The sequence below is a fragment of the Salmo salar genome, chromosome 19 (assembly GCF_965601325.2).
Source record: "Salmo salar chromosome 19, fSalSal1, whole genome shotgun sequence".
Taxonomy (NCBI): Eukaryota; Metazoa; Chordata; class Actinopteri; order Salmoniformes; family Salmonidae; genus Salmo; species Salmo salar.
Genome location: NC_138309.1, coordinates 1211497 through 1238611, shown reverse-complemented (window position 1 = coordinate 1238611; position 27115 = coordinate 1211497). Strand labels below are relative to the sequence as shown.

Here is a 27115-nt window from a genome sequence, read left to right as displayed (position 1 = left end):
GTTTTTCTTTATTTTTACTCTTTTCTACATTGTAGAATAACAGTGAAGACATAACATATATGGAATCATGTAGTAACTAAAAAAGTGTTAAACAAATTCTTCAAAGTTGCCACCCTTTGCCTTGATGACAGCTTTGCACACTCTTAGCACGCTTCATGTGGTAGTCACCTGGAATGCATTTCAATTAACAGGTGTGCCTTGTTGAAAGTTAATTTGTGGAATTTCTTTCCTCCTTAATGCGTTTGAGCCAATCAGTTGTTGTGACAAGGTAGGGGTGGTATACAGAAGATAGCCCTATTTGGTAAAAAAACAAGTCCGTATTATGGAGGAAACAGCTCAAATGCGCAAAGAGAAACGAAGTCCATCACTACTTTGAAAGTTTCTTCAAGTGCAGTCTCAAAAACCCTGCGCCATTCGGGCTCCTGAGTGGCGCACCGGTCTAAGGCACTGGATCTCAGTGCTATAGGCGGTACTACAGACCCTGGTTTGATTCCAGGCTGTATCACAACCGGCCGTGATTGGGAGTCCCGTAGGGCGGAGCACAATTGGCCCAGCGGTAGGCTGTCATTGTAAATAAGAAGTTGTTCTTTACTGACTTGCCTAGTTAAATAAAGGTTACATAAAAAAAAATAATCAAGGACAACAACCACCCGAGCCACTGCCTGTTCATCCCGCTACCATCCAGAAGGTGAGGTCAGTTCCGGTGCATCAAAGCTGGGACCGAGAGATTGAAAACCAGCTTCTATCTCAAGGCCATCAGACTGTTAAACAGCCATCACTAACACAGAGAGGCTGCTGCCTACATACCGACTGGAAATCATTGGCCACTTTAATAAATGGGTCACTAGTCACTTGAAATAATGCCACTTTATAATGTTTACATATCTTGCATTACTCATCTCATATGTATATACTGTATTTTATACAATTTATTGCATCTTGCCTATGCCGCTCTGTCATTGCTCATCCATATATTTATATGTATATATTCTTATTCCATTCCTTTACTTTGATTTTTGTGTATTAGTTAGTTGTTGTGGAATTGTTAGATTACATGTTAGATATTGCTACACTGTCGGAACTACAAGCAGGCGCATTTCGCTACACTCGCAATAACATCTGCTAACAATGTGTATGCGACCAATAAAAACCGACCCACCCTCTGGAGAGCCCTGCGGTTGCGGGCGGTGCAGTTGCCGTACCAGACGGTGATGCAGTTGCCGTACCAGACGGTGATACAGCCCGACAGGATTCTCTCAATTGTGCATCTGTAAAAGTTTGAGGGTTTTAGATTCCAAGACAAATTTCTTCAGCCTCCCAAGGTTGAAGAGGCGCTGTTGTGCCTTCTTCACCACACTGTCTGTGTGGGTGGACCATTTCAGTTAGTCAGTGATGTGTATGCCAAGGAACTTGAAGCTTTCCACCTTCTCCACTGCAGTCCCATCGATGTGGATAGGGGCTTGCTCCCTCTGCTGTTTTCTGAAATCCACGATCAGCTCCTTTGTTTTGTTGACGTTGGGTGAGAGGTTATTTCCCTGGCACCACACTCCCAAGGCCCTCACCTCCTCCGCGGTCTGAGGTCCTTAAGGACATTCAGAGACTTGTCCCGAAGCCACTCCTATGTTGTCTTGGCTGTGTGCTTAGGGTTGTTGTCCTGTTGTAAGGCGAACCTTCACCCCAGTCTGAGGTCCTGAGCGCTCTGAACCAGGTTTTCATCAAGTATCTCTTTGTACTTTGCTCCGTTCATCTTTCCCTCGATCCTGACTAGTCTCCCAGTCCATGCCGCTGAAAAACATTCTTGCAGCATGATGCTGCCACCACCGTGGTCCACCGCAGGGATGGTGCCAGGTTTCCTCCCGACGTGACACTTGGCATTCAGGGAAAAGAGTTCAATCTTGGTTTCATCAGACCAGAGAATCTTGTTTCTCATGGCCTGGGAGTCTTTTAAGAGGCTTTTGGCAAACTCCAAGCGGGCTGTCATGTGCCTTTTACTGAGGAGTGGGTTCTGTCTGGCCATGCTACCATAAAGGCCTGATTGGTGGAGTGCTGTAGAGATGGTTGTCCTTCTGGAAGGTTCTCCCATCTCCACAGAGGAACTCTGGAGCTCTGTCAGAGTGACCATCAGGTTCTTGGGCACCTCCCATATCAGGATGCACCTGAGCTCAATTTCGAGTCTCATAGCAAAGGGTCTGAATACTTATGTAAATAAGGTATTTATTTTTATTTGAAATAAAACTGCTAACATTTCTAAGAACCTGTTTTCCCTTTGTCATTATGGGGTATTGTGTGTATATAGAGGGATTTTGAAAATATTTTTAATCAATTTTAGAATAAGGGATGGGGTCTGAATTCCTTATGAATGCACTATATGTTATTCAAGTACTGACCTATATTGTATGCTTGTGACGATTCAAATGTTTAAGATACGGCTACATCGTTCCGCAGACCCCAAACCGATCCAAATGTATCAAGCATTGGTCAGCAAATGTATTCAAACATTACGAATCACAGATTCACTGAAATGTGTTTTGCTCATATGACTTTCTTCCTTCTGAAAATACCTCATCTTTTGTGACAACTGATCAATCAATCAATCAATCAACCAAATGTATTTATAAAACGCGTTTTTACATCAGCTGATGTCACAAAGTGCTATACAGAAACCCAGTTTAAAACCCTAAACAGCAAGCCATGCAAATGTAGAACTGATGCGTCCCCTCCTTCAGTGTAGAACTAAGCATGTAATTGTGTTGACAGTCAATGACCTGCAAGTTATTTTTCATGCTGACCAACCCCAGGGAATATCATTAGCCTTGTCAAACTGCTCACTGTGCCCAGCTTCACACGTTGACCAACGCGAGGTATGAGGCCTGTTCCTGATTTTGCACATCTGCGTGGCACCTTAAGCATTCAAATGCCAAAATGGCTTGCGCGATGTTCGACGAGCAGGTGTTCACATACTTTTGGTCATGTAGTGTATGTCACAACAGGTAAAAATGTGTCATGACAGTGTAATGACAAAGTTGTCAGCTGTTATGACGTATTATGACATGGTTATGACCGTGTTATGATGTTGGTTGTCAAGTAACGTTTTTTTACCTGTTTGTCAGCAAGTCTGTCAGCAAAGTTACAGCTAGGAAAAAAGTAGGGTGTAACATTCAAACTGGTATACAATACAGCCTACAGTATGTAGTCATCACCTCTCAACTGGGTGTGTTTACTGTTCGTTAGCTAATACATACAGTCCACCCACATATCAGCTACTGTACCAGCCCTCATACTGCTATTTTTAATCACCTGTTAATGATTTCTCAATTTAAACGATGTCCACTTAACTCTCTCTCTGTCCCAGATACTTTGGACCACTATTGTGAAGTTATAGGATTCCCAACTTGATCTAATAAGATTACTAAAATGTTCCTATTTCCCTCCTGTAGCAGAACGAGGTGACGGATAGTGCCTACCTGGGCTCGGAGAGCACCTACAGCGAGTGTGAGATGTTCACCGACGAAGACACGGGAGCCCTAGTCCAGCCAGAGATGCACGAGGATGTGGAGACGGACAGTGGCATCGACGCAACGCTGCACGACCCCGAGGACAGCCACAACAGGTCAGTTCTGACCTACTTAAGCCTCTTTACTCCATGTGGAGCATAGGGCCGCAAGTCCTTTGCGTTTTTCTCTGCTTCTCCTCAGGAGATAGTCACTCCTGACCGTGACCTCTAACCTTAACCCGACCCCTTAACCCGACCCACATACCGTTGACCAAAGTCAAACCCTAACCCCATACACCTTCCCCTCCTACTTAGAACTACCATAAACATTAACCTTGAGGTAATGTTTTAATGACATCTGTAGCTAAGTCGAGGTGAATCAGTTGAGGCAGAAGTGGGTCAAAACTATTAGTGATGCGCGGGTTGACTCATGTCCCGTGGTTATATCCACGGGAAGGGCAGGTTTAGGGTCATGAAATATGGTGTGGATGAAGGGCGGATGTGTGGCGGGCAGCTTGAATAGAGAAAACAATATAGAAAAAATACAAATGTAAAATTCTTGTGCAATTTTATCTATAGGCTACATTGACATTTATCTTTAATTGTTTTTAGGCTATCTGGCATTAGTGCATAAGAGTATAAGCTTTAGTGCTTTTGGGAAAGGGCAGAAAAAGTCAATGTTGATCCACTGAGGCAAATGGGACAATGTCAGAGTTTAATTCAGTAAGAGAAAAGCTACGAAATGGAGAGTTGAAAATAATGAGAAGGCAGGGCCGTAAAAGTAATGTTTGCGAAAGATTTGGTGAAGTGGTAAAATAGTATGATAGCAGTTGTTGTTTGTGTGTGATTATTGCGAGGTGCTATACAGATTCGACAGTCACAAGACAGGGCCTTCAAATAGGCCTATGGCACATAAAGGGAACTGTAGCCTACTATTCAGATGGGAAACTGAAATCTAGACACTGACATTAGGGCTGTAACCTTTCACATAGCCTGCAGAATTAAGCATTTCTTGCAGTAACATTATATACCAAATGTGACCAGTTTCAAGAAGCTAGGCGTATGTCGCGCGTCACTACTTCACAGGAGAGGCATTTGAACGTCTTTTTCATTTTTTTTTTATCAAAATGCATTTTTTGGGAGAAATACCTTCTAGAACATGTGAACTTTCATGTGTCTTAAAACTTCTTTGGGGTAGGGGGCAGTATTTTGACGTCCGGATGAAAAGCAGAAAAGCGTGCCTGTAGTAAACTGCCTGCTACTCAGGCCCAGAAGCTAAGATATGCATATTATTAGTAGATTTGGATAGAAAACACTCTGAAGTTTCTAAAACTGTTTGAATGATGTTTGTGAGTATAACAGAACTCATATTGCAGGCAAAAACCTGAGAAAAATCCAAACAGGAATTGTGGAAATCTGAGGTTGTAGTTTTTCAAGTGATTGCCTATCTCATATACAGTGTCTGTGGGGTTATTTTGCACTTCCTAAGGCTTCCACTAGATGTCAACTGTCTTTAGAACGTTGTTTCATGCTTCTACTGTGAATGGGGAGAGAATAAGAGCTCTTGGAATCAGATGACTGAGAAAATGACATGAGCTCAATCGCGCGCACTACCGTGAGAGTTAGGTGTGTTCCTTTTCATTTCTGAAGACAAAGGAATCGTCCGGTTGGAATATTATGGAAGATTTATGATAAAAACATCCTAAAGATTGATTCTATACATCGTTTGACATGTTTCTACAAACTGCAATATAACTTTTTTGACTTTTCGTCTGAACTTACTGCGCGAGCACAGTGCGTTTGGATTACTCGACTGAACGCGTGAACAAAAAGGAGGTATTTGGACATAAATATGGACTTTATCGAAACAAAACAAACATTTATTGTGGAACTGGGATTCCTGGGAGTGCATTCCGATGAAGATCATCAAAGGTAAGTGAATATTTATAATGCTATTTGTGACTTCTGTTGACTCCAAAATGGCAGGTATCTGTATGGCTTGTTTGATGTCTGAGCGCTGTACTCAGATTATTGCAAAGTTTGCTTTCGCCGTAAAGCTTTTGGCGTACACGCCAATGTAAAATGGGGTTTTTGGAAATAAATATGAACTTTGTCAAGCAAAACATATATGTATTGTGTAACATGAAGTCCTATGAGTGCCATCTGATGAAGATCATCAAAGGTTAGTGATTAATTTTAGCTGTATTTCTGTTTTTTGTGACGCCTCTCCTTGCTTGGAAAATGGCTGTGTGGTTTTTCTTGTCTAGGTGCTGTCCTAACATAATCTAATGCTATGCTTTCGCCGTAAAGCCTTTTCGAAATCGGACACTGTGGTTGGATTAACGAGAAGATAATCTTTAAAATGGTGTATAATACTTGTATGTGTGAGAAATTTGAATTATGAGATTTTTGATGAATTTGGCGCTTTGCTATTTCACTGGCTGTTGGCGAGGTGTGACGCTACCGTCCCACATACCCCAGAGAGGTTTTAATAACAAACTTGTATTCCATCTGTAAATACGAATGCAATTGTTAAATTACGAGCCTAGTTGGTTTAGCCACGAAAAAAGACAGGAATCTTCCCGCTCGCCATTATTGGCTGTGCTAATGGATGGGCTGCGCTAATGGATGGGCTGGACATGCCGGGTGATGAGTTTGGATTGGTCTGTCATGTAGCATGCTTCTGTCTAACGTGAGCTGTTTCGTATGTGTTGATAATCCTTTGTACCGCATGTGCACATGTTCTGTATTTCATGAACATGTGCACATGTCTAGACAATATTGGCCCATCCACTTAGCTAGATGTGGCTGGGGGGTGGTTATAGCATTTCGTTCACATGACCCATCAATTTGACAAGTGTGTCTGGGTAAACGTCATCTAATAATTATCTAGACACTTTTTGTTTTTGATATTGCTACTATGCAAATATGCAAGTAACCATTTCACTGTACCGTTTACACCTTCTGTATCTTGCGCATGTGACAAAATAAACATACATTTTGTATGATTTAGTCTGTGTTTACCAGACAGTAATGTGAAGAACAACATTACCTGCACCAAAGTTAGGTTAGGATAAAGGCCAAAAGTGCATGGAGTTTTTTCTTCCTGTAGGCTACTTTTACCACTTTTAGTCGTGAAAGATTTGGTTGTTAACTACACTACTCGCTCTGTTTAACACATGGATTCACATGTGAATTCTTAACTTCTCTAGGGCCGGCGGGACGAAATCGTCCCACCTACGTAACAGCCAGTGGAATCCTGTGGCGCGTTATTCAAATACCTTAGAAATGCTATTACTTCAATTTCTCAAACATATGACTATTTTACACCATTTTAAAGACAAGACTCTCGTTTACAACGAAAGTAAAACATTAGATTATGTCAGCAGAGTACCCAGCCAGAAATAATCAGACACCCATTTTTCAAGATAGCATATAATGTCACAAAAACCCAGAAGACAGCTAAATGCAGCACTAACCTTTGATGATCTTCATCAGATGACACACCTAGGACATTATGTTATACAATACATGCATGTTTTGTTCAATCAAGTTCATATTTATATCAAAAACCAGCTTTTTACATTAGCATGTGACGTTCAGAACTAGCATACCCCCTGCAAACTTCCGGTGAATTTACAAAAAAATTACTAAATTACTCACGATAAACGTTCACAAAAAGCATAACAATTATTTTAAGAATTATAGATACAAAACTCCTCTATGCACTCGATATGTCCGATTTTAAAAGAGCTTTTCGGTGAAAGCACATTTTGCAATATTCTCAGTAGATAGCCCGGCATCACAGGGCTAGCTATTTAGACACCCAGCAAGTTTAGCACTCACCAAAGTCAGATTTACTATTAGAAAAGTTTGATTACCTTTGGTGTTCTTCGTCAGAATGCACTCCCAGGACTTCTACTTCAATAACAAATGTTGGTTTGGTCCAAAATAATCCATTGTTATATCCAAATAGCGGCGTTTTGTTCGTGCGTTCAAGACACTATCCGAAAGGGTAAATAAGGGTGACGAGCATGGCGCATTTCGTGACAGTATTTTTTCTAAATATTCCATTACCGTACTTCGAAGCATGTCAACCGCTGTTTAAAATCAATTTTTATGCCATTTTTCTCGTAAAAAAGCGATAATATTCCGACCGGGAATCTGCATTTAGGTAAAAAGAGGAAAGAAAATAAAGCACGGGGTAGACTCATGCACGTGCCTAAGCCCATTGTCCTCTGATCGGCCACTTGCCAAAAGCGTAAATGTGTTTCAGCCTGGGGCTGCCTCGATATCATTCAGCTTTTTCCCGGGCTCTGAGAGCCTATGGGAGCCGTAGGAAGTGTCACGTTACAGCAAAGATCCTCAGTCTTCAATAAAAAGAGCCAAGATGAACAACAACTTGTCAGACAGGCCACTTCCTGTAAGGAATCTTCTCAGGTTTTTGCCTGCCATATGAGTTCTGTTATACTCACAGACACCATTCAAACAGTTTTAGAAACTTTAGGGTGTTTTCTATCCAAAGCCAATAATTATATGCATATTCTAGTTACTGGGCAGGAGTAGTAACCAGATTAAATCGGGTACGTTTTTTATCCGGCCGTGTCAATACTGCCCCCTACCCCCAACAGGTTAATGAGATGGTTGGCGCTAAAGCTTAAGAGGGTGTGAACGATGCTGAATGGGTGTAGACAAAGAAGGGCTCTCCAGTAGGTGTACCAAAAGATTCAAGGGGCATTTTCTCAAAAGTGGGGTAACAAGTTTATCAACTTTCAAAGCAGAATTACTTTCCCATTGTTCCTCAACTGCAGTGTACAATATACAATTTTCTAGCTCTTGAGTCTCTACTTTTATCCAATGTAAAACACACCATTTAAAATGTTGCTACATAGGACCAAATCCAGGTTGTGGGTCACAAATGTATATTTTGACTCGGGAACAGGAGTGGAGAAATATGATTTATTTATTTCAGCATTTGAGAGAATGTAAATGCACAGTTAGGGACGTCTGTAGAGGTGCTATCTCTATCAGCGCGATAAAAAGTGGTATTTCAACCACATAAAATATGCATCCAAGCCGAACTGAAATATTATCAGAAACATGTTGGGTCATTTTCACAGCTTTCTATTTCGTTTCAACTGGTCAAACTGTCATTTAGACCTTTTGCACAGAAAACCTTTTCCGTTCTTTTGGACGGTTATTGCATTTTCTCCTCTGTGCCTAAATGTCTTTCCTCCGCGAAAGAAGCAGAGATGAGTGAGAATTTACCGATGTCAACTAGATTGAAGCATTCATTCTATGGATTTATGACATTCTGGTGAGCAAGGGTTTATTTAGTCTTCTAGTGCAACATACAGTGCCTTCAGAAAGTATTCAGGCCCCTTGACTTTTTCCACATGTTACGTTACAGCCTTATTCTAAAATGAATTAAAAAAATAATAATCCTCAACAATCTAAACACAATACCCCATAATGACAAAGCGAAAACAGTTTATTTAAAAAAAAAATTGAACATTTACATAAGTATTCAGACCCTTTGCTATGACACTCGAAATTTAGCTCAGGTGCATCCTGTTTCCATTGATCATCCTTGAGATGTGTCAACAACTTGATTGGAGTCCACCTGTGAGTAATTCAATTGATTTGACACGATTTGGTAGCGCACAGACCTGTCTATATAAGGTCCCACGTTTAACAGTGCATGTCAGAGCAAAAACCAAGCAATGAGGTCGAAGAAATTGCCCGTAGATCTCCCGAGACAGGATTGTGTCGAGGCACAGATCTGGGGAAGGGTACCAAAAATGTCAGCAGCATTGAAGGTACACAGTGGCCTCCATTCTTAATTGGAAGAAGTTTGGAACCACCAAGACTCTTCCTATAGTTGGCCCGCCTGGCCAAACTGAGCATACTTATGTAAATGTGATATTTTTTATACATTTGCAAACATAAAAAAAAAAAAAAACGTTTCTGCTTTATCATTATGGGGTATTGTGTGTAGATTGATGAGGAAAAAAACAATTTCATCAATTTTAGAAAAAGGCTGTAACCTAACAAAATGTGGAAAAAGTCAAGGAGTCTGAATTCTGAAGGCACTGTATAATGACAGAAGAGAAGCTGCTTGTATCTAATTATAGACAGTTGATTAACAAATCGAGAGCTTGGGACTATAAGGTTCTATCTGCAAAGAGATGATTCTGATATAATTGGCTTTAAAGTTACAAACCCTCATTGGTTTGAATTGTGTCAGCAACTTTTATCTTGTTTTCTTTTAAACTTATTAACATAACTTATTTGACAAAAATGCAGATAGAACCGTATAGTCCTAAGCTCTCGAAATAGCCTACAAAGAAATCTGAAATTATAAACATATCTAAGTTACGCAGACATAATCCTGCACCACCTGTCAATAAATTGTTCTGCTGTCTCTGACTATAGGCTACAGTGCATTTTCTATATTAGAGGGTTACGGTTGTTTGCCAGCCTCAGATTTTCACTTTATCACATATAGTTGGCAGTTGCGGATGGGCTATTAGCAATTGAGGTGCGGGTGAACAAACGGCTTACCCACGCACCACTAAAAGCTGTCCTGAAACCACGATATCACTGCTCATCACTCAGGCACCAGGGTTTGCACTGTAACAGATAAAGTAAATGTATGAGGCCTTTGACTAAATACTAATGGTGACCAACTGGGAAAAGTCAAAGTAATACTAGCTCCAGCCATCACAGCCTATCTATCATCAAGCCTTTTTTTCACCTTTATTTAACCAGGTAGGCCAGTTGAGAACAAGTTCTCATTTACAACTGCGACCTGGCCAAGATAAAGCAAAGCAGTGTGACAAAAACAACAGCACAGAGTTACACATAAACAAACGTACAGTCAATTACACAATATAAAAAATATATGTACAGTGTGTGCAAATATAGAAGAGTAAGGAGGTAAGGCAATAAATAAGCCATGGAGGCGAAATAATTACAATTTAGCATTAACACTGGAGTGATAGATGTGCAGATGATGATGTGCAAGTAGAGATACTGGGGTGCAAAAGAGCAATAGGATAAGTAACAATATGGGGATGAGGTAGTTGGGTGTGCTATTTACAGATTGGCTGTGTACAGGTACAGTGATCGGTAAGCTGCTCTGACAGCTGATGCTTAAAGTTAGAGAGGAAGATATAAGACTCCTGCTTCGGTGAATTTTGCAATTCATTCCAGTCATTGGTAGCAGAGATCTGGAAGGAAAAAAAGGCGACCAAAGGAAGTGTTGGCTTTGGGGGTGACCAGTGAAATATACCTGCTGGAGTGCGTGCTACGGGTGGGTGTTGCTATGGTGACCAGTGAGCTGAGGTAAGGCGGGGCTTTACCTAGAATATACTTAGATGACCTGGAGCCAGTGGGTTTGGCGACGTATATGTAGTGAGGGCCATCCAACGAGAGCATACAGGTTGCAGTGGTGGGTAGTATATGGGGCTTTGGTGACAAAACGGATGGCACTGTGATAGACTACATACAGTTTGCTGAGTAGAGTGTTGGAGGCTATTTTGTAAATGACATCGCCAAAGTCAAGGATCGGTAGGATGGTCAGTTTTACGAGGATATGTTTGGCAGCATGAGTGAAGGAGGCTGTGTTGCGAAATAGGAAGCCAATTCTAGATTTAATTTTGGATTGGAGATGCTTAATGTGGGTCTGGAAGGAGAGTTTACAGTCTAACCAGACACCTAGATATTTGTAGTTGTCCACATTCTAAGTCAGAACCGTCCAGAGTAGTGATGCTAGTCGGGCGGGCGAGTGCGGGCAGCAATCGGTTGAAGAGCATGCACTTAGTTTTACTAGCTTTTAAGAGCAGTTGGAGGCCACGGAAGGAGTGTTGTATGGCATTGAAGCTCGTTTGGAGGTTTGTTAGCACAGTGTCCAAAGAAGGGCCAGATGTCTACAGAATGGTGTCGTCTGCGTAGAGGCGGATCAGAGATTCACCAGCAGCAAAAGCAACATCACTGATATATACCACTGATATTGTTTAGGACTGATATATATCACTGATATTGTTTAGGACCTTGAGCGTGGCTGAGGTGCACCCATGACCAGCTCTGAAACCAGATTGCATAGCGGAGAAGGTACGGTGGGATTCGAAATGGTCGATGACCTGTTTGTTAACTTGTCTTTAGAGGGGCAGGGTAGGATAGATATAGGTCTGTAACAGTTTGGGTCTAGAGTGTCTCCCCCTTTGAGGAGGGGGATGACCGCGGCAGCTTTCCAATCTTTAGGGTTCTCAGACGATACGAAAGAGAGGTTGAACAGACTAGTAATAGGGGTGGCAACAATTACGGTGGATAATTTTAGAAAGAGAGGGTCCAGGTTGTCTAGCCCAGCTGATTTGTAGGGGTCCTTATTTTGTAGCTCTTTCAGAACATCAGCTATATGGATTTGGGTGAAGGAGAAATGGGGACGGCTTGGGCAAGTTGCTGTGGGGGGTGCAGAGCTGTTTACTGGGGTAGGGGTAGCCAGGTGGAAAGCATGGCCAGCCGTAGAAAAATGCTTATTGAAATTCTCGACTATCTTAGATTTATCGGTGGTGACAGTGGTTCCTAGCCTCAGTGCAGTGGGCAGCTGGGAGGAGGTGCTCTCCATGGACTTTACAGTGTACCAGAACTTTTGGGAGTTTGTGTTACAGGATGCAAATTTGTTTGATAAAGCTAGCCTTTGCTTTCCTAACCGCCCGTGTATATTGGTTCCTAACTTCCCTGAATAGTTGCATATCGCAGGGGCTATTTGATGCTAATGCAGTACGCCACAGGATGTTTTTGTGCTGGTCAAGGGCAGTCAAGTCTGGAGTGAACCAGGGGTTATATCTGTTCTTAGTTCTACATTTTTTGAAAGGGCCATGCTTATTTAAGATGGTGAGGAAAGCACTTTTTAAGAATAACCAGGCATCCTCTACTGACGGGATGAGTTCATTATCCTTCCAGGATACCCAGGCCAGGTTGATTAGAAAGGCCTGCTCGCGGAAGTGTTTTAGGGAGCGTTTGACAGTTATTCGGGTGGTTGTTTGACCGCGGACCCATTACGGACACAGGCAATGAGGCAGTGATTGCTAAGATCCTGGTTGAAGACAGCAGAGGTGTATTTAGAGGGTGTTTACGGATTTAGGGTTGTACCTGGTAGGTTCTATGATTATTTGTGTGAGATTGAGGGCATCTAGCTTAGATTGTAGGACGGCCGGGGTGTTAAGCATATCCCAGTTTAGGTCTCCTAACAGCACAAACTCTGAACATAAATGGGGGTTAATTAATTCACATATGGTGTCCAGGGCAGAGCTGGGAGCTGAGGGGGGTCTATAACAAGCGGCAACAGTGAGAGACTTATTTCTGGAAAGATGGATTTTTTAAAGTAGAAGCTCGAACTGTTTGGGCACAGACCAGGATAGGATGACAGAACTCTGCAGGCTATCTCTCCAGTAAATTGTTGTTGTTCGGGATGGAAATTTCAGAAATTTGGGTGGCAGAATTTTTCTTCCTAAGCGAGGATTCAGACACGGCTAGGACATCAGGGTTGGCGGCGTGTGCTAAAGCAGTGAATTAAACAAACTTAGGGAGGAGGCTTCTGATGTTAACATGCATGAAACCCAAGGCTTTTACGGTTACAGAAGTCAACAAATGAGAGCGCCTGGGGAATAGTAGTGGAACTGGGGGCTACAGGGCCTGGGTTAACCTCTACATCACCAGAGGAAGAGAGGAGGAGTAGGATAAGGTTACGGCTAAAGGCTATAAGAACTGGTCGTCTAGTGCGTTGGGGACAGAGAAGAAAAGGAGCAGATATCTGGGCGTGGTAGAATAGATTCAATAGATTCAAGGCATAATGTACAGTATGGTAGGATGTGATTACAGTGGAGGTAAACCTAGGCGTTGAGTGACGATGAGAGAGGTTTTGTCTCTGGAGGCACCAGTTAAGCCAGGTGAGGTCTCCGCTTGTGTGTGGGGTGGGACAAAAGAGCTATCTAAGGCATTTTGAGCGGGACTGAGGGCTCTACAGTGAAATAAAACAATAAGAACTAGCAAAGACAGCATTACACAAGGCATATTGACATTAGAGAGAGGAATAAAGCAATCACAGGTTTTGATCAGGGGAGCTAAGACAACAACTGGTAAATGGCGATGAATGAGCAGAGAGGGTCAGTGAGGTACATACAGGACCTGAGTTCGAGGCTGGGGCCGACAGGTAGGTACCGTGTTATTGAAACAGTCCAGGGTGCATCAGCTGTGTAGCCGAGTGATCATAGGGTCAAAAGAGCAGCAATAGGTGAGTCAGGGTGAAGTTCTGTAGTCACTACTATGCTAGGCGAGCATGGGACATAGCGTTCAGAAAAGCTAGCGGGCCGGGGCTAGTAGATGGTTCTTCAGCGACATCGTAAGAGAATAGCCTGTTGAGACCACATCGGGCGATCACGTCGGTAGTCTAGTCATGATGGAATCGCCGGGGCTTCGTGTCGACAATAAAGGGTCCAGGCCAATTGGCAAAGGAGGTATTGTATGTAGCACTAGAATTAGCTGGTATATGGGCCTAGCTTGAGGCTAGCTTAAGGCTAGCTGGTGCTTGCTTCGGGACAGAGGCGTTAGCTAACAGTAGCCACTTGTTTGCAGCTAGCTAGCCGCAATGATCAGGTGTAATGATCCAGAGCGGCATGAATCTGGTGATATGGTAGAGAGAAGTAGTCCGATATGCTCTGTGTTGATATTGCGCTGTGCAGACTGGCAGGTGTTTACCGAGCTAAGGCTGGCTGATGACCGGAAAAAAGGTGAAGACTGCTAGCCGTGGCTAACAAAGGCTAGTAGCTAGTTAACTGGCTAGCTCCTGATGGAAGTTCCAGTTATAAGGAGTAAAAAGATAACCTGTTAGGGCTAGGGGGCAGTATTGACACGGCTGGATAAAAAACATACCCGATTTAATCTGGTTACCACTCCTACCCAGTAACTAGAATATGCATATACTTATTACATATGGATAGAAAACACCCTAAATTTTCTAAAACTGTTTGAATGGTGTCTGTGAGTATAACAGAACTCAAATGGCAGGTCAAAACCTGAGAGATTCCTTTACAGGAAGTGGCCTGTCTGACCATTTCTTGAACTTCTTTTCCATCTCTATCATTTACTAAGGATCTCTGCTCTAACGTGACACTTCCCACGTCGTCCATAGGCGCTCAGAGCCCGGGAAAAAACAGAATGTCGTCATTCCAGCCCCAGGCTGAAACACATTATCGCCTTTCTCAAGTGGCCGATCAAGGGACACTGGGCTTATGCGCGTGACCCGACCGCCCCCGCCTTTGGGATTTTTTCCTCTGTTTGCCGAAAAGGAGATTCCCTGTCGGAATATTATCGCTTTTCTACGAGAAAAATGGCGTAAAAATTGATTTTAAACAGCGGTTGACATGCTTCGAAGTACGGTAATGGAATATTTAGAATTTTATTGTCACGAATTGCGCCATGCGCGCGACACTTCTTTACTATTTCGGATAGTGTCTGGAACGCACGAACAAAACACCGCTATTCGGATATAACGATGGATTATTTTGGACCAAACCAACATTTGTTATTGAAGTAGCAGTCCTGGGTGTGCATTCTGACGAAGACAACAAAAGGTAATCAAACTTTTATAATAGTAAATATGATTATGGTGAGTGCTAAACTTGCCGGGTGTCTAAATAGCGAGCCCGTGATGCCTGGGCTATGTACTTAGAATATTGCAAAATGTGCTTTCACCAAAAAGCTATTTTAAAATCGGACATATCGAGTGCATAGAGGAGGTCTGTATCTATAATTCTTAAAATAATTGTTATGCTTTTTGTGAACGTTTATCGTGAGTAATTTAGTAAAATGTTAGCGAATTCCCCGGAAGTTTGCGGGGGTATGCTAGTTCTGAACGTCACATGCTAATGTAAAAAGCTGGTTTTTGATATAAATATGAACTTGATTGAACAAAACATGCATGTATTGTATAACATAATGTCCTAGGGTTGTCATCTGATGAAGATCATCAAAGGTGAGTGCTGCATTTAGCTGTCTTCTGGGTTTTGGTGACATTATATGCTGGCTTGAAAAATGGGTGTCTGATTATTTCTGGCTTGGTACTCTGCTGACATAATCTAATGTTTTGCTTTCGTTGTAAAGCCTTTTTGAAATCGGACAGTGTGGTTAGATTAACGAGAGTCTTGTCTTTAAATAGCTGTAAAATAGTCATATGTTTGAGAAATTGAAGTAATAGGATTTTTAAGGTTTTGAAAATCGCGCCACAGGCTGCCAGTGGCTGTTACGTAGGTGGGACGCAAGCGTCCCACCTAGCCCATAGAGGATAAGATCCGTACCACATTGGGTGAGGCGGGTTGCAGGAAAGTATATTTAGTTCGTAGAAAGAAAGTGTGATTAAGATATATACGAAAATTCCAGCTATTTACATGGGATAAGACAAAGACAAATACTCACGTCCTACTGCAACACCATCTTGGATGAGCGTTATATCAATCCATATTTTCAAAAGCATGTGAGTCGTGTTCATATTTCACAACCTCTGCAAGCTTTTGGAATTTCCTTTATGTGATCGAGCAAAATAATAGAACAACACTTGATCTAGGATACATTATTGCATGCTAAATGTTTCTGATCAGTGATAGACGAGTTATACCACCTCCACTTATTTGTCTAGCCAGAAAAATGTACCAAATTTACAGATGGGGATTCAGTGAAACAAAATTACATTGATTAAGGCGAGTCACAGGCTTTTGGTCAGGAGTAGATCTAGGCAATCAATCAATCAATCAATCAATCAATCAAATGTATTTATAAAGCTCTTTTTACATCAGCAGATGTCACAAAGTGCCATACAGTAACCCAGCCTAAAACTCCAAACAGCAAGCAATGCACATGTAGAAGCACAGTGGCTAGGAAAAACTCCCTAGAAAGGCAGGAACATAGGAAGAAACCTAGAGAGGAACCAGGCTCTAAGGGGTGGCCAGTCCAGTTCATAGATGACCAGCAGGGTCAAATAATAATCACAGTGGTTGTAGAGGGTGCAACAGGTCAGTACCTCAGGAGTAAATGTCAGTTGGCTTTTCATAGCCGAGCATTCAGAGGTTGAGACAGCAGGTGCGGGAGAGAGTTGAAAACAGGTAGCACGTCCAGTGAACAGGTCAGGGTTCCCTAGCCACAGGCAGAACAGTTGCTAAGCGACTGCGAGCGCAGAGGAAAATAATCTACTTGTTAAAGCTTCATAACATGCTGACAATGTCCTGATTAGTGCTAATAAATAAGCCAACTAGACAAGATGATCATGAGCAGCACTTACCTCAACTTAGCTAACATTTCTACAGCCTAATTGTAGTCTAACCCAATATCCAAAACGAGATTCTGTGAAAAGAAAATTCTCACATTGATTGATTTATCAAGATGAGTCCCCACGCTTGTTTCAAAGCAGCACCAAATGGTGCTGAAATAGTTGAACACATGTGGATAGGCTATTGCTTCAAATGTATTATAACAATTGGATCACTTTCGGAGTTTCAGTAAGCAACAATTTCATGCCTTCAATTGCATTAGCCTACTATATTTATTCCCACTATAATTCTTTATGGATCCATCCAGTTGTGGTTAAGAAAACAGTGCATGTGGTGGGATATGCGAAGAGATGGGTGAGGTAACATGCCTTGCAAAGTTTAGAACTGGCAGGAGTATAGTAGTAATGGGTGCTGCCTAGCAACCATCAAGAGCTTAAGAGGGTAGTGCGTGCCAATGCCGCCTCAGCATTACGGCTATATTTCATACTAAGCCGGAGGCAGAACTTTACCGCAGTCATGACTAGTTCGGTTGGCGAAAATAAAAGTACAGGCTTTGCAGCCGGCAATACCTTTCATATGTAAAGAAAAGTCGGCAAAAACTTGGCAGGATGCTAAAGTTGGCCAAAAAACATATTGGTTTAAAAGGTGTATATGTGGGTCACCAGACAGAGAGATTAAAGAGAGGCACTAATAGCCACCATTAATTACAATGGCCCTGGGCTTAAAATACCCTCAGTTTACAGAGAGAGTAAGTCTTATCATAACAATCTAACTGAAGGTGCCTTTTGTTTAAGGCTGCTCCTGCCTGGTCCTCAAGTGCATGCGGGCGCTCACGTCCCTCTAGTCCAGTGGTTTCCGAACTTTTTATTGTCCCGTACCCCTTCAAACATTCAACCTCCAGCTGCGTACCCCCTCTAGCACCATGGTCAGCGCACTCTCAAATGTTGTTTTTTGCCATCATTGTAAGCCTGCCTCACACACTATGCGATACATTTATTAAACATAAGAATGAGTGTGTCACGCCCTGACCTAAGAGAGCTGTTTTTTCTCTGTTTAGTTAGGTCAGGGTGTGATAGGGGGTGGGCATTCTATGTTTGTGTTTTTATGTTTTGGCCGGATATGGTTTCCAATCAGAGGCAGCTGTCTATCGTTTGTCTCTGATTGGAAGCCATACTTAGGCAGCCTTTTCCCACTTGGTTTTCATGAGTAGTTGTTTTCTGTTTTGTTTGTGTAAGCTGACAGAACTGTTGGCTGTCGTTTTGTTTATTTGTCTAAGTGTTCGATTTCATTAAAATACAATATGAGCACTCAACACGCTGCACCTTGGTCCCCTCTATACGACGCCCGTTACAGAACTACCCACCACGATTGGATCAAGTGGCCACAGAAAACAACTACCCACGATAAATGTGGCCAAATGGCCACGTTTATAGGCCTACATTTGCGCGCAGGCCAGGTAGACCAGTCCTACTTCTATATGCGTAATCAGATGCGCATCCTTACTCAACATTGACAGGAGCGTTTAAGACAAAAGACAAAAACTTGTTTTTCACAAGTGTGGTATAGGTTGTGAGCTCTGCATACAATGTGTCCACTCTGACAATGAGAACGGTAAAGGACTGTAATAATAATATATTGAAATTACCGTAACCAAACATTGCAGATTAGAAATAATGGGAATTAACCATAGGCTACTACTGTTGATGTATGTAATGGGGAATTGATAGACACCGCAAACAATGCACACAATGAAGTTATGAAACAATGAATAGACACGAAATGGCGGGAGAGAGTGCATTCTGGAGAGAGACGTGCCTTGTGCATCTGAGCCACACTCCCCTTATTCTTGGACTGCAATATCCCCATGGCCTTCACAATGGATTTGTCCGCTGAGACAGGCGCAAATCAGACAGGTGTCTCGTGTGCCATGGAAAAAAATCTATTTGCGACAGCTCAACTAAAAGAAATCTCGGTCATCCAACAGCCTATCAACGAGTAGACGAAATGGGTTCAGCCCTAGCCTAAAGTCCGCAAGTACCCTAGTTTTAGAACGGCCCGCGATAGGCTTTATGAATGTAAAATGCGGCCTGCCTATGCACGACAGAGCAAAAGGTGGAGACTTGGCTACGTTGGCTACAGAAACTGTATATGAAATGCAGTGGGAGAGTTAAGCGAGACTACAAATGCAGACTACTTTTCTATAGCCTACTCAAGGGAGAGAAAAACATTGCTAGACTGTTTTACTATTTAACTCGTAAAGCAGCTTGAGTTTCTTAACCAGGCAAAGGGTAGCTAACTAGAAAGCTGGTGGTGACTGGTTAGCTAAGGTGAAGCAAATCAAATCACATTTTATTGGTCACATACACATGTTTAGCAGATGTTATTGCGGGTGTAGCGAAATGCTTATGTTTCTAGCTCTGACAGTGCAGCAATATCTAACAAGTAATAATATCTAACAATTTCACAACATTTACCCAATACACACAAATCTAAGTAAAGGAATGGAATGTCAGAGCGGAATAGACTAAGATACAGTAGAATAGTATAGAATACAGTATATACATATAAGATGAGTAATGCAAGATATGTAAACACTATTCAAGTGACTAGTGTTCCATTTATTAAAGTGGCCGGGGATTTCAAGTCTATGTATATAGGCAGCAGCCTCTATGTGCTAGTGATGGCTATTTAACAGTCTGATGGCCTTGAGAGAGAAGCTGTTTTTCAGTCTCTCGGTCCCAGCTTTGATGCACCTGTACTGACCTCGCCTTTTGGTTGATAGCGTGGTGATAGTGGCTCGGTTGGTTGTTGTCCTTGATGATATTTTTGGTCTTCCTGTGACATCGGGTGCTGTAGGTGTCCTGGAGGGCAGGTAGTTTGCCCACAGTGATGCGTTGGACAGACTGCACCACCCTCTGGAGAGCCCTGCAGTTGCGGGTGGTGCTGTTGCCGTACCAGGCAGTGATACAGCCTGACAAGATGCTCTCAATTGTGCCTCTGTAAAGGTTTGAGAGTTTTAGGTTCCACATTTCTTCAGCCTCTTGAGGTTGAAGAGGCACAGTTGCGCCTCCTTCACCACACTCTCTGTGTGGGTGGACTATTTCAGTTTGTCAGTGATGTGTACGCCGAGGAACTTGAAGCTTTCCACCTTCTCCACTGCGGTCCCATTGATGTGGATAGGGAGGTGTACCCTCTGCTCTTTGCTGAAGTCCACGATCAGCTCCTTTGTTGACGTTGAGTGAGAGGTTATTTTCCTGGCACCACACTCCCAGGGCCCTCACCTCTTCCCTGTTCCCTGTCTCGTCATTGTTGGTAATCAGGACAACTACTTTTGTGTCATCTGCAAACTCATTGAGTTGGAAGCGTGCATGGCCACGCAGTCATGGGTGAACATGGAGTACAGGAGGGGGCTGAGCACGCATCCTTGTGGGGCCCCAGTGTTGAGAATCAACGAAGTGGAGGTGGTGTTTCCTACCTTCTCCACCAGGGATGCGGCCCATCAGGAATTCTAGGACCCAGTTGCACAGGCCTGGGGTCCAGACCCAAGGCCTTAAGCTTAATCATGAGCTTAGAGGGTACTATGTTGTTGAGTGCTGAGCTATAATCAATTAACAGCATTCTTACATAGGTATTCCTCTTGTCCAGAAGGGATAGGGCAGTGTGCAGTATGATGGCGATTGCATTGTCTGTGGATCTATTGGAGCGGTAAGTAAATTGAAGTGGGTCTAGGGTGACAGGTAAGGTAGAGGTGTTATGATCCTTGGCTAGTCTCTCAAAGCACTTCAGAGAGAGATTGAGTGATTGAATATGTCCGTAAACACACCAGCCAGCTGGTCTGCGCATGCTCTGAGGACGGGCTAGGGATGCCGTCTGGCCCGGCAGCAGAAGGTGTTTAGTTTGTCCGGAAGCAAGACGTTGATGTCCGCGACGTGGCTGGTTTTCCTTTTGTAGTCCATGATTGTCTGTAGACCCTACCACATACGTCTCGTGTCTGAGCTGTTGAATTGCGTTTTGCCGTTTTGATTGCCTTGCGGAGGGAATAACTACACTGTTTGTATGCTGCTATATTCCCAGTCACCTTGCCATGGTTAAATGCGGTGGTTCGCCCTTTCAGTTTTGCACGAATGCTGCCATCTATCTAAGGTTTCTGATTAGGTTAGGTTTTAACCTCTCTAGGGAAGGTGGGACGAAATCGTCCCACCTACGTAACAGCCAGTGGAATCCTGTGGCGCATTATTCAAATACCTTAGAAATGCTATTACTTCAATTTCTCAAACATATGACTATTTTACACCATTTTAAAGACAAGACTCTCGTTAATCTAACCACACTGTCCGATTTCAAAAAGGCTTTACAACGAAAGCAAAACATTAGATTATGTCAGCAGAGTACCCAGCCAGAAATAATCAGACACCCATTTTTCAAGCTAGTATATAATGTCACATAAACCCAAACCACAGCTAAATGCAGCACTAACCTTTGATGATCTTCATCAGATGACACGCCTAGGACATTATGTTATACAATACATGCATGTTTTGTTCAATCAAGTTCATATTTATATCAAAAACCAGCTTTTTACATTAGCATGTGACGTTCAGAACTAGCATACCCACCGCAAACTTCCGGTGAATTTACTAAATTACTCACGATAAACGTTCACAAAAAACATAACAATTATTTTAAGAATTATAGATACAGAACTCCTCTATGCACTCGCTATGTCCGATTTTAAAATAGCTTTTCGGTGAAAGCACATTTTGCAATATTCTAAGTAGATAGACCGGCATCACAGGGCTAGCTATTTAGACACCCACCAAGTTTGGCACTCACCAAAGTCAGATTTACTATAAGAAAAATGTTATTACCTTTGCTGTTCTTCATCAGAATGCACTCCCAGGACTTCTACTTCAATAACAAATGTTGGTTTGGTTCAAAATAATCCATAGTTATGTTCAAAAATCCTCTGTTTTGTTCTTGCGTTCAAGACACTATCCGAAGTGTAAAGAAGGGTGACGCGCCCGATGCGTTTCGTGACAAAAAAAATCTAAATATTCGATTACCGTACTTCGAAGCATGTCAACCGCTGTTTAAAATAAATTTATGCCATTTTTCTCGTAAAAAAGCGATAATATTCCGACTGGGAATCTGTGTTTTAGTACAAAGAGAGAGAAAATAAAAACATGGGGTCGCCTCGTGCACGCGCCTCAGTCTCATTGTCCTCTGATAGACCACTTTCCAAAGGCCCTAATGTTTTTCAGCCAGGTGCTGCCTCGACATCATTCAGCTTTTTCCCGGGTTCTGAGAGCCTATGGGAGCCGTAGGAAGTGTCACGTTACAGCAAAGATCCTAAGTTTTCAATAAAAAGAGTCAAGAAGCCCAAGGAATGGTCAGAGAGGGCACTTCCTGTACAGAGTCTTCTCAGTTTTTTGCCTGCCATATGAGTTCTGTTATACTCACAGACACCATTCAAACAGTTTTAGAAACGTTAGGGTGTTTTCTATCCAAAGACAATAATTATATGCATATTCTAGTTTCTGGGCAGTAGTAATAACCAGATTAAATCGGGTACGTTTTTTATCCGGCCGTGTAAATACTGCCCCCTAGCCCTAACAGGTTAATAGTCACAGAGGGTACAACATCTGCTATACATTTCCTGATAAACTCAGTCACTGTATCAGTATATTCGTCAATATTATTATTGGAAGCTACATGGAATATATCCCAGTCCGCGTGATCTAAACAATCTTGAAGCATCGATTCTGATTGGTCAGACCCGCGTTGAATAGTCTTTAGCACGGGTACTTCCTGTTTGAGTTTCTGCCTATAGGAAGAGAGGAGCTAAATTGGAGTCGTGGTCAGATTTGCAGAAAAGTGGGCGGGGGAGGTCCTTGTAGGCTTCCCGGAAGTTAGAGTAGCAGTGGTCGAGTGCTTTAGCCGCGCAAGTACTACAGTCAATGTGTTGATAGAACTTCGGCGGCCTCCTGAAATCTGCTTTGTTAAAATCCCCAGCTACAATAAATGCGGCCTTTCCGGTTTGCATAAAGTTCATTGACGTTCTTTGAGGGCCGTCGTGGTATCGGCTTGAGGGGGGATATACACGGCTGTGACTATAACCAAAGAGAATTATCTTGTGTGGTATCCTAGGTCGGGTGAACAAAATGACTTGAGTTCCTGTATGTTATCACAATCACACCATGAGTCGTTAATCATGAAACATACTCCCCCGCCCCTTCTTCCCAGATAGATATTTATTCCTGTCTATGCGATGACCTGAGAACCCAGCTGGCTGGACGGACTCAGACAGTATATCCCGAGAGTGCCATGTTTCCGTGAAACAGAATATGTTGCAATCCCTGATGTCTCTCTGGAAATAAACCCTTGCCCTGAGCTCGTCAACTTTATTATCTAGAGACTGAACATCAGCGAGTAATATACTTGGGAGCGGTGGGTGGTGTGCGTGCCTCCTAAGTCGGACTAGAAGACCACTCCGAGTACCTCTTCTCTGCCGGCGGTGTTTTGGGTCGGCCTCTGGAATCAGTTCAATTGCCCTGGGGGTTGCGAACAAAGGATCCACTTTGGGAAAGTCGTAATGCTGGCAGTGCTGGTGAGTTGCCACCGCTCTGATATCCTATAGTTCTTCCCGGCTGTATGTAATAACATAATCAAATTTCTGGGCTAATAATGTAAGAAATAATCCATAAAAAAAATACTGCATAGTTTCCTAAGAGCTAGAAGCACGGCAGCCCTCTTTGTCGGCGCCATTTTTCCCTCATAACTTGTCATAACCATGTCATAATGTCAGCTGACATAACTTGGCATAACCAGTCATGACACATATATTTAGACCTGCTGTGACATATATTGCATTATTTTATGGCTGGTTATGACCAGAGTGTCAAAAGAGTGTCAAAACCAACAAAACATTTCATTACGCTATAGCCTGCAACAGTATGTTTATGTTGTGTGTGACTACTTCATGAAGCTGGTTGAAAGAATGCCAAGAGTGTGCAAAGTTGTCATCGAGGCAAAGGGTGGCTATTTGAAGAATCTAAAATCTAAAATATATTTAGATTTGTTAAAAAAGAAATTGGCTTATTACGTGATTCCATATGTGTTATTTGATGTCTTCACTTTAATTCTACAATGTAGAAAATAGTAAAAATAAAGAAAAACTCTTGAATGAGTAGGTGTTCTAAAACTTTGACCGGTTGTGTGTGTGTGTGTGTGTGTGTGTGTGTGTGTGTGTGTGTGTGTGTGTGTGTGTGTGTGTGTATGTGATATATATATATATATATATATATATATATACACTGCTCAAAAAAGTAAAGGGAACACTTAAACAACACAATGTAACTCCAAGTCAATCACACTTCTGTGAAATCAAAACTGTCCACTTAGGAAGCAACACTGATTGACAATAAATTTCACATGCTGTTGTGCAAATGGAATAGACAACAGGTGTAAATTATAGGCAATTAGCAAGACACCCCCAATAAAGGAGTGGTTCTGCAGGTGGTGACCACAGACCACTTCTCAGTTCCTATGCTTCCTGGCTGATGTTTTGGTCACTTTTGAATGCTGGCGGTGCTTTCACTCTAGTGGTAGCATGAGACGGAATCTACAACCCACACAAGTGGCTCAGGTAGTGCAGCTCATCCAGGATGGCACATCAATGCGAGCTGTGGCAAGAAGGTTTGCTGTGTCTGTCAGCGTAGTGTCCAGAGCATGGAGGCGCTACCAGGAGACAGGCCAGTACATCAGGAGACGTGGAGGAGGCCGTAGGAGGGCAACAACCCAGCAGCAGGACCGCTACCTCCGCCTTTGTGCAAGGAGGAGCAGGAGGAGCACTGCCAGAGCCCTGCAAAATGTCCTCCAGCAGGCCACAAATGTGCTTACAGCCCAACACCGTGCAGGACGTTTGGCATTTGCCAGAGAACACCAAGATTGGCAAATTCGCCACTGGCGCCCTGTGCTCTTCACAGATGAAAGCAGGTTCACACTGAGCACATGTGACAGACATGACAGAGTCTGGAGACGTCGTGGAGAACATTCTGCTGCCTGCAACATCCTCCAGCATGACCGGTTTGGCGGTGGGTCAATCATGGTGTGGGGTGGCATTTCTTTAGGGGGGCCGCACAGCCCTCCATGTGCTCGCCAGAGGTAGCCTGACTGCCATTAGGTACCGAGATGAGATCCTCAGACCCCTTGTGAGACCATATGCTGGTGCGGTTGGCCCTGGGTTCCTCCTAACGCAAGACAATGCTAGACCTCATGTGGCTGTAGTTTGTCAGCAGTTCCTGCAAGAGGAAGGCATTGATGCTATGGACTGGCCCGCCCGTGACCCAGACCTGAATCCAATTGAGCACATCTGGGACATCATGTCTCGCTCCATCCACCAACGCCACGTTGCACCACAGACTGTCCAGGAGTTGGCGGATGCTTTAGTCCAGGTCTGGGAGGAGATCCCTCAGGAGACCATCCACCACCTCATCAGGAGCATGCCCAGGCGTTGTAGGGAGGTCATACAGGCACGTGCAGGCCACACACACTACTGAGCCTCATTTTGACTTGTTTTAAGGACATTACATCAAAGTTGGATCAGCCTGTAGTGTGGTTTTCCACTTTAATTTTGAGTGTGACTCCAAATCCAGACCTTCATGGGTTGATAAATTGGATTTCCATTGATTATTTTTGTGTGATTTTGTTGTCAGCACATTCAACTATGTAAAGAAAAAAGTATTTAATAAGATTATTTCATTCATTCAGATCTAGGATGTGTTATTTTAGTGTACACATAGACACACACACACACACTACCGGTATATATATTGTTTTTAAATGACCATATTAAATTATTTTAATTGCGCACACATTGATGTCAGACATGCACCTACCCCAACGCTTTGTTGCTGATGACTGGGATGAATACATTATCGGATTTTAGGAGCAGGACAAGACACCTTCTTTTTAACTGATGACTGATATAAGGGCATGCACGTGATAGGCCCATCTGGCTCATATGATTATGATGGTCATAATGCTTCTTGACAGTGTCATAAAGTATATTTTCTTAGTCTAAGTAAAGTGACACAAGATGGTCATAATGCTTCATGAAATTGTCATAAAATGTTATTTAAAATATGCTGAAAAAAAATAACTGGACAGAATTCATTATAACAACAACTAAGGATTTAAGAAATAAACTTTCAAACAAAAGGAAACTTCTTGGCAGGGAAAAACTGATTTGAATAAATGTTGGTTTTGACATTCTGATGTAGGTGTCATAACCAGCCATAACATAACACAATATATGTCACAATAGGTGTAAATATATGGGTCATGACAGTGTTATGAGAGATATAGGACAGACACTTCAGAACAAACTTTCTTTAGATTTTTTGGGGGTCTATCTGTCGTTCCATGTAGTGAATCTGTTATTCAATGCGTTTGTTTGGGCTAATAGCAGAATTTAATCAAATCATTTTCTATCTATCTATCTATCTATCTATCTATCTATCTATCTATCTATCTATCTATCTATCTATCTATCTATCTATCTATCTATCTATCTATCTATCTCACATCTTCACACATCTCTACACATCATCATCACCCCCCCCCCGCAAAATTATCCTTGGTATGACCATTTAAAAAATATTCCATATTGCTTGGAGAATTTGCCTGAGCAGACAGTGTTGAAGTAAGCGTTTTATGAGATAATGTGCAAGAATAGGTGTCAACAAATGTTATAGTCATCATAAAAATGTTTTACTGTCATACAAAAGATCAGCTCCTCCCTTGACGGGGATCGATCACTTCACGTTTTTTGGCTTCGGCCCATCGCCGACTTTACCTAAAGTAAAAAATGGTTACATGTTAACTATGTTGTCTGTTTAGGGGAAAGCACCTTTTGCCTGTTTTTGGAGTATTATCAAAGCCCAACATATTTGATTCAAGTCAGTGCAACTTTAGTTGTACCCTTAGGGGCAATAACTAGACACATTGCCCCTTAGGGCAAATATTGAAAACGTATTAACATTGTCATGTGTTCTTTATCTGAGGATTTGTTTGGGTGGGGTTTGTCCACCCCTAATGAATTAATTGGGTCAAATGTTAGAATGAGGAGATGATGATTAGTCTAGTTGTGGGCACTATGTAGTGTGTTCCCTCACCCCCACCCACCCGATTACAGCCAGATTAGTGGCCGCCACCTGTTTGGAACAGCCACTTTGTTTTCTCCTTTTACCTTTATTTAACTAGGCAAGTCAGTTAAGAACACATTCTTATTCACAAT

At 42.5% G+C, this 27115-nt stretch overlaps 1 protein-coding gene across 2 annotated transcripts in view; it reads left to right on the top strand.

Annotated features, from left to right (window-relative positions):
* LOC106578252 (rab11 family-interacting protein 3) overlaps positions 1-27115 on the top strand; it is a 137692-nt gene that overhangs the window by 61897 nt on the left and 48680 nt on the right. For both annotated transcript variants that reach the window (XM_014156909.3, XM_082965552.1), the window contains one exon: positions 3438-3610. In XM_014156909.3, the coding sequence (XP_014012384.1) occupies positions 3438-3610 (173 nt within the window). The remainder of the gene's footprint in view (positions 1-3437; positions 3611-27115) is intronic.